This window comes from Macrobrachium nipponense, chromosome 8 (assembly GCF_015104395.2).
Source record: "Macrobrachium nipponense isolate FS-2020 chromosome 8, ASM1510439v2, whole genome shotgun sequence".
NCBI lineage: Eukaryota > Metazoa > Arthropoda > Malacostraca > Decapoda > Palaemonidae > Macrobrachium > Macrobrachium nipponense.
Genome location: NC_087203.1, coordinates 57,188,116 through 57,196,717, shown reverse-complemented (window position 1 = coordinate 57,196,717; position 8,602 = coordinate 57,188,116). Strand labels below are relative to the sequence as shown.

The window sequence follows — 8,602 nt, the reverse complement described above, 5'->3', positions numbered from 1 at the left end:
TCTGCTCTTCAGTGGAGAAAGTAGGTTTAACGCGATATCATGATAAAGACTACTTTCTAGAGAACATGGTGACGAAATGTTACTAAGGCGGTGCAGGGACAAGCAAGACCCTATGATAACAGGCAAAAGATAATTATGAAGAATCATTACGGGCTGCTCTGTGAGCAAGAGCCCGTGCTGACACAAGGTCAGCTTAACCAAAAACAACAACATGAAGAATCATAGAACTGAGTTTTCTTAAAAAGATCTGACAGAAAATGACCGAAAGTCATATACTTATATATATATATATATATATATATATATATATATATATATATATATATATATATTATATATATATATATATGTATGTAATATATATGCGTATGTTTATTCCCTTAATAGGGACTGGTCCCAAAGAAAAGGCAAATCATCATTGCCTTATTGAAGCTTAAATGCTGAATCGTGGATGAACCCACTGCTTAGAATTGCTTCCACAAACTGACTTTCACATACAAATACACTGAAGACTCACTAGCAGTGCGTCAACCACGCCCCTACAAACACAAACACACACACACTCTATGCCATTAACTCCTGTCTTGCAAACCCTCTTGCGCTTCCTGGATAATAAGAGTCTAAGACCCTTCTTTTCCAATCCTTCTTGAAAATATACAGTTAAGAATAAAATGATAATTCCCCAGACTTCATTCTTTCCATATGACCAGACCATTGCTACCTCTGTGTATCGTCACATTTCCCACTTTTATAATTCGTCTTACACCACATATTCTACCGTTTAGAGTTTCACAGTTTCACACACTCAGTAGAGCCATCAGCTGGAATGTTTGCTAACGAAAACGAACCCATTGAAGATTGCGTATCGGCAATTGTATGACTGTAGGTCATTTTCAGGTCAATTGAAATTGAAGTCTTTTTTTTTCTTAAGTGGGGCTTTATTTTGTTTTGTATTAAAAAGAACAGTCAATGAATGACTGACATTTTATCGGGAAGGATAAGAAACCTTGGCATAAGACCTCCCTTTCAAAAGTATTTGCTGACGTTGGTGCATAACCAATGACTTTACTCCTATTTGTTCTCGGGGTTTTTAGGGCACTTTTCATTGGCTTAAAGCTTTGACATTATTGAAATATTCCGCAGTGACTGATCTGTTTAGAGTATCTTGATCATAGCCTGACATCCTTGGCTGTTGCATCACTAAACATTTTTCTTTCTAATCAGTCCATAACATCTTCAACTCTTAAATAAACTACCTTTGTATGTATTGGCGTACACGCGTGGACTTTCATTAAGGAATTAAGCATTCTACGAGCAAATTTTGTTGGAGAAAGTTAAGCTGTCGGTGTAAAGCGGGGTCGCATTAAAATCTAACGATGGAATGGTTCTATTTTGTTTAGATCTTAGTTAATAAGTGGATTATAAAAACAGAAATGAAGGTCTCCTTTAATAATGTATTTACTAGAGGAAAAGATAAAATTTCTCAATATACCTGGAATTTCCGATTCAAAGAAAGTGGGCTCCTCATTCCAAAATAATAAAAAAGTTATATAGCAAACGGCCTCATACATTAAAAATTAGAAATTTCGGTACAAGTCATCAGCTCTGAGGACGTTTTAACAATAGTTTGCTTCTGGAAGGGTGTCACTGGCACTGAACTACTACAAATCTACTAAAAATAAAAAAGAATGACCGAAGGTTGAGACTTGGAAAGCATATGCAAGAAAGACTTACAAAGACCTGGAAGAGTGCTTTCCAGTCCTGATTGAGGGGTGAGGTCATACGAACCTTCACCAATTAGCACTGTCATCTTCCGTTTAAGGATGCAGCTTCTTAGGCGCCGAGACGGAGGTAAAATTCTCTTTCCTTTCACCGCGAGGGAATGATCGAAGAACGTCACTTTTTTTTTTCTTATAGCTTAGACTGGCATTGCACCCGTAAGGAATATTGCTCGTACGATCAAACCGTACTCCATTCCGTGTCATAACTAGTCTTTTAAATGGGAACGCATATCCTTGATGTATATACTAGATAAGTGTCAAAAGTTGGCATAAGTTGGGACACATGCTACGTTTATTCAAAGTCCAGGACTATCAGCTAAAAAGAAAATAATCTCTCATAATCACTATGAACTTTTGATCATCTACAAATACAAAATGAAACATTTTGATTACTGCCAGTGTGGTAATTCCGCTGTCTGTCACTCAGAAACAGCCAATATTCGAGACGATCGTGATTACCAGGTAACTAAGACGACCTTTGGGGAATCCAGGGTAAAGGCCCCTCTTTGGGGCTCTCAGAGGGCGGTTTTGTCATTAGCTGTCATTTATCATTGGCCGGGCATTAGAATGTCGCCTTATGCCACCCACGCAGCTTTCTCCTTCCCTGACATCCTTTGACTTCCTCGACTAAAGTGCTTCGTGAGCTTTCGACAAGTATTAATACTCTTAAGAGTAGTTTGTTAAAAGTGACTCCGCTTAATAAATACTTGTGTAAGTGTTACAGATGGACTCTTGACTGAACTCAAAAGTGATAATAGCGTTTTTTCTTTCGAGCATTTGAAACATTAACAGCAATCGTGACTAAGATTGAGACATTAATCAAGATATTTGTGAAAAGGCAAAATGGCAAATTAGTTTCAGAATTTCCAAGAAACATACATCGTAGAAAACGAGGCGAGTGAGTGCGTAGTTGTGCTATCGTCCGCGGAATATTAATTATGCTGACACACAACACTACAAAGTACCGTTTGTCTACCTCATTATAATTGTAAAGATCTCTTTCTGGGAATGTGCGTCATTTCGTGAAAGTCAAGATGCCTTGTTCCGTGGCTCTTGTTGTTCTTTTCACCTGAATCTGTTTAAGATACGATTTGTTTTTATGGATTTAGCCATATATTTTGTTATTTATGTTCGTGCTGCTTTGGTACATTTTGATCTAATAGCCTAACTGCCTTTGATATTCACGATTGCCATCTTTAAATGGCTATGGAATAATTTCTGTTAGTTTAAATATTTCATGGATATCCATGTTTTATTTGACATCTTAAAGATTTAATTCCTTTAGGCTCGAACTGATGTTTTTAGTAAGTGAATAATATGCTGGTTTCTTGTTTCCTTTTCCCTCATTACATTCTTTTATATGCATGAAACGGATTTCACTTCGTAGAAATCTGATGCTAAATTATGTAGAAGTTGATTTGAACAAATCATGAGGTCTGGAATATTTAATAACGTGAATTTATCACGGAAAGACACATGTAGGAACAATGCTAAAGTTATCTGAACGGATATTAAAGGGGAGCATCGAAAAAGACATTGTACTATGCTAGAAAATTAATACCAAAAAGAAAGTGACTAAATCAGATTGGGTTTGTAAGCCTAAACGAGTCTGATATATATCTAAGAATAAGCACAGATAAAGCGAGAAGGCAACAGCCTATGGAGATACACATACATATGCACGTATGATGGTGAGAGAGAGACAGAGAGAGAGAGAGAGAGAGAGATAAGAATTCTCTTGATGAGCACAAGACCATTAGATCTTTTAAAGATCTTGTTTTTATAATTTCTCTATCTCAAACACGTCACCTATAGATCATATTGGGTCGTCAGTAATTTTACCTACTAACGTATAAAAAACATCTCTCTCTCTCTCTCTCTCTCTCTCTCTCTCCTCTCTCTCTCTCTCTACTCATCAGGAAATCATTCAGTGTATTAAACCATTCACCAAATGCCGTACAGCTTTTCTGGACAAGCACAGTAAAGCAAATAGAAGAAAAAATAATAAATAATCTGCTTCTCCAGGCTATGGGATGACATTTTGATATATATAACGAATTTCTTCGTTACTGTAAGAGGTTACTTTCCAAGTACAAGTGATGGAGAACTCTTCGCTTCCGAACACCGTTTTTTTTAACAACTTTTGAAATCACACAACAAAAAAAAAAAAAAATCATTTGACTCCCAGGTACCATGAAAATGAGTGGTCTGAACGGACGACTGACCCGGCCCCTCCTCCCCCTCTTAAAAAAAAGAAAAAAAAATGGAAGGCAATAAAAAAAAAGTTCCACACACGAGAGCCTTTGAGAGACTATATAGAATGCACGACTGCAATACAAATATGCTTTATCCCGAATAACTCTTCACGCTCTTCGTTTTTAATGTCTTCCAGCAGGTGTTGAAGGCGTTGCTCCACTCTGGAAGCATTGCTCCATCTGTCGCTGTGCCACTTTCTGCCTACCTCCGTTGCACCACCAAGCAATTGACCCTCGTAAGGTTCGGCCGAACGGTCGTGTAAGCAACCATTTTGTCAATGCTTCGGTTTGGTCGGCCGATGGGTCACTTTTCCTGTTTTCCCTTTTTGTTTTCTGTAAAAGAAAAGTATTGAGATGTCCGCACTTTTTCTGTCTGCCCTCAGATCTTAAAAACCACTGAGGCTAGAGAGCTGCAAATTGCTATGTTGATCATCCACCCTCCAATCATCGTACACACTAAATTGCAGCCCTTTAGCCTTAGTAGTTTTTTTTTTTATTTAATGTTAGATTTAGTCATAATACTGCGTCTGGCACCGCTATAGGTGCCAACAACACAGGCCACCAACGGGGCGTGGCTGAAAGTGTCATGAGCCATGGCTGATTTTCATACAGCATTATTTGCTGTACAAAAAACTCGATTGCGCCGAAGAAACTTAAGGACATGGAAGTTGTAACACCACCTAACGTAGTCAATGAATCATGACCTTTATAGAATTCAACCAATGAGCAAAAATAGTGGGATAAGTAAATTAGAGTTGTTGTCGCATTGAATAAATAGCATTTTTTGAGAACTGAGTACTATACAAATCTTATTTTATGTTAACTGAAATTGTTTTACTTTTCGTTGAATATTGAATCTTATTTTTCTGTGGACTGAATTATTTAACGTTATTGGTCGAATAAATATTATTTTCTGCAAACTGAATCAGTTTTCTTTATTGGCAGAATCAATTTAATTTCTTGTGAACTGATTAAATTATTTGTTGTTGACTGAATAACGAAACTGATTTCTTGTAGAGTGACTTAATATTTATGCTGTGGAAAAGAATATATATATATATATATATATATATATATATATATATGTGTGTGTGTATATATTCTATATATATATTATTATATTATCTTATTAGTTATATATTATGTATATAAATAAAATTATATATTATATATATAATATATATATATTATATATTTATATATAATATAATGTGTGGAATGAACATATCTTATTTTTTGTCAAACGAGCGATTTGTTTATAAAATGAATACATGCTACTTTTCTTAGATGAATGAATTACACTTATTTTGTTCCCGGGATACAGTTTACTTCTTGTGAATAAAAAACATGTAATGTGTACTTTTTATTCTTCTTCCAGAATACGGAACTCCACATACATAGAACCCGGAGACGGATACGGAACAGGGGGCCTTTGTCACCAGCGACGGAATGCATTTCCTGTTAAAGAGAAAGTATTGGCGAGCGTCTTGGGTAACGATTAGTATTCCACGGAAAACCTTTTATCTGTGACGTCACGGAGATGAAAGTATAATCTGGAGAAAAGTCTCCATTCAGGTGAAAGGCAAAAGTATTGATGATTTCTAATATTTTGGCATTTTATCAGGTCGATGGAAGTCCATAGTTATTGTTATTTGGGTCTTGACAATCATTTACATAAAAAACGATATAACTTTTTAATGCTAATGCTTTATAGTGATGAATTATTCATGTTTAGCCACTATCAGTTTGCAAATTCAATCTCACAGACAGCGAGTGACTGACAGAAGATCGTAGCTAAGAAGAAAAGCGTAACAGGTACGATCACATCCATGGGTAAAATCCTCCGGGAAGTGAGAAACCTCCCTCCCTCCCCCACCCCCATCTCCAACCCTCTTCCAACTCCTCGTAGCTCTACACAGAATTCACAGGTCTCCCCCCCCCTCCCTCCCTTCCCCAGACCGGCAGAGCGCCCCCGGTCCGGGTCAGCGCTGTAATGTCTGAGGGGCGCAGAGGCGGCAGGTGGTTTCAGTCAGTAGTGTGTGAGTGGTGTCGAAAAGAGGTTGTGTTTCGATAGCTACTACAGGCGAGGGGAGTGAAGCTTGATTTTTTTTTTAGCTTTTTTCGGAGAACGGGCGGGAGTTATGAGGCACTGGATAGTTATAAGTGCAGTGCTAGCCACGGGTAAGTAAATTTCTGTAACAATTTTTTCATGGAATAATCTATTGAATGCCATTGGGTTTCCAACAGATTTCTCCCAAGATCCAATGAAAGGAAGCAAATTTTTCTGAAAAGGAAGTGAGATCAGAAATAAACCTCATTTTAATTCGATATTTCTGAAAGTCTATAAAAATTCAAAACAACCAGCTCTTGCTGACTTGAATTTAAAGCTAGGACATCATCAACAGCTCCAAACTCAAGTTGCTACCCATGTGGTTTTTGTACTATGGTCGTCTTGAAGTGAATGTGAATTTATTTTAGGTAATAAATATTCGCTCCTATGTTTTTACATGTTTAGGATGAGGGCGGATGTTAGTAATGAGAGAGAGAGAGAGAGAGAGAGAGAGAAGAGTAGTCATAGTGGATATAAAGTTTTCACATCATATTCAGTCTTCTAATGAAGATTACTGAACGCTCACACTTGCATATGCTTATGCTTATCCATTCTTACTGATGATATACGACAGGTCATGGCATGTAGCATATTAACACATTAAAGCGATTTCGTAAGATGTAAGCATATGTATGTATTTGATTTCAGTAGACGGTATCTCTGTCACTTCAACTAAGATTTCGTGGCGCCAATTTGACACAGACAAGATGTAGACAAGATATATTTGTATGATGAATGCCTTTGAATAAGATAAATCATCACTATAACTTTTTTTCACACGAAATTAAAAACGGAAAATGATCTTGTCTCATCTGTCACGTTTTACGTAACGTACGTAATATTTCAAATGTGAACGGCAAAGTAGAGATATTCGTAATGATGGGATTACTTGATGATTTAGGGGTTCCTTTTTAGAACATGAATCTTAGAGTGAGGTTCTTCAGGAGCTCAATGAAGAGAGTCGCAGCGTAGCTTCGCCGGTCATGAATTTATTTACCTTCAAGACAAACCAAGGCTCCCTACGCTGAGTTCAAGGGTTGGACGTATACAGGAAGTGCTGCTGTTACGCTGTTGTGATCTCGTGGTCATCTAACCCCACCCCTCCCCCCAAGAGAGAGAGAGAGAGAGAGAGAGAGAGAGAGAGAGAGAGAGAGAGAGAAGGGAGAGGGGCGGGGGCTTGGGCTGTGGGGTGGTTTTAGCTTTGACATACCTTCTTAAAAATGTATCTGATTATAGCATGATATATATATATATATATATATATATATATATATATATATATATATATATATATATATGTATATATATATATATCTATTATTCTATATATATATAATATATTACTATTATATATATATCTATCCCTTATATAATATATATTAATATATATCTATCTCATTATTTAATATATATCATATGATATATATATATATATATATATACTATATATATATATATATATATATATATATATATATTATATATATATATATATATATATATATATATATAGGCTTTGTATAAACTTCCACATTTGTTTGTCAGGATAAACAGGCGTGCTAGGGCAGCGGGAATTCGAACAGGCAAGTTTCTTGAAAAATTCATTATGCCTATATTGACCGAGGCAGTGCCTAGTAGTTATTCAACTGTGATAGTCGACAGCAGAGGCGAAGGCGAGCCTGGGGCTAGCAATTTCATTTCCAAAATACTTTGGGAGAGCCGGAATCTTGATTCTCTCTCTCTCTCTCTCTCTCTCTCTCTCTCTCTCTCTCTCTATATATATACAAGCTTCTTAACTGGACAACGATTTATTTTCAATGGGTGGCTGACTCTGAATAGCTAAATTCCTTCCTTAAACCTCCACGATTTATGGAGTTAATCCGGTGATGGATTGCCACGAGACTGTATGACGCTTTCTAAATATAATTTCGTTGTTCGGACATAATTCTTTGGCCTTTTGATTCAAAATATAAAAGGAACCTCCTATCTGTTGTTTTCAACGTTATGCATGCATGGCAAATGTTCCTTTCTAAATCGGGAATAGAATAAGAGAGAGAGAGAGAGAGAGAGAGAGAGAGAGAGAGAGAGAGAGAGAGAGAGAGAGAGAGATGATGATTATCAGCACTTTACGCCTGATGAAATCCCTAAAAATTTAATTACGGATAAAGAAAATGTCTTAATTGTAGTGAATAGTAATTTTCGCTGGTTGATTCCCCTCTCTAAACCTGCACAATATTAGGCATCTCATACAATAATTACTCAGAATGCTCATCAGCAGCACATTAGACCCTCCATACTCAATGCACCATTCACCTCTATCCTGGGCACACTGCCCTGCTTCCTGGATGCTAAGGCCATTCATTTCCTGTAACTCTTTCCCATCCTTTATCCAATCCTTTCTAGGTGGTGTCCAGGATCCTCCTCCTCCCTCCTAACACGCCTTTCATTCTTTACAC

The 8,602-nt window shown here is 36.8% G+C and overlaps 1 protein-coding gene across 3 annotated transcripts in view; it reads left to right on the top strand.

The window, feature by feature from the left end:
- The first annotated feature begins 6,060 nt into the window (after window positions 1–6,060).
- LOC135222795 (seizure protein 6 homolog) overlaps window positions 6,061–8,602 on the top strand; it is a 73,435-nt gene continuing 70,893 nt past the window's right edge. For all 3 annotated transcript variants that reach the window (XM_064261084.1, XM_064261083.1, XM_064261085.1), the window contains exon 1: window positions 6,061–6,217. In XM_064261084.1, coding sequence (XP_064117154.1) covers window positions 6,178–6,217 — 40 coding nt within the window. In that variant the 5' untranslated portion in view covers window positions 6,061–6,177. The remainder of the gene's footprint in view (window positions 6,218–8,602) is intronic.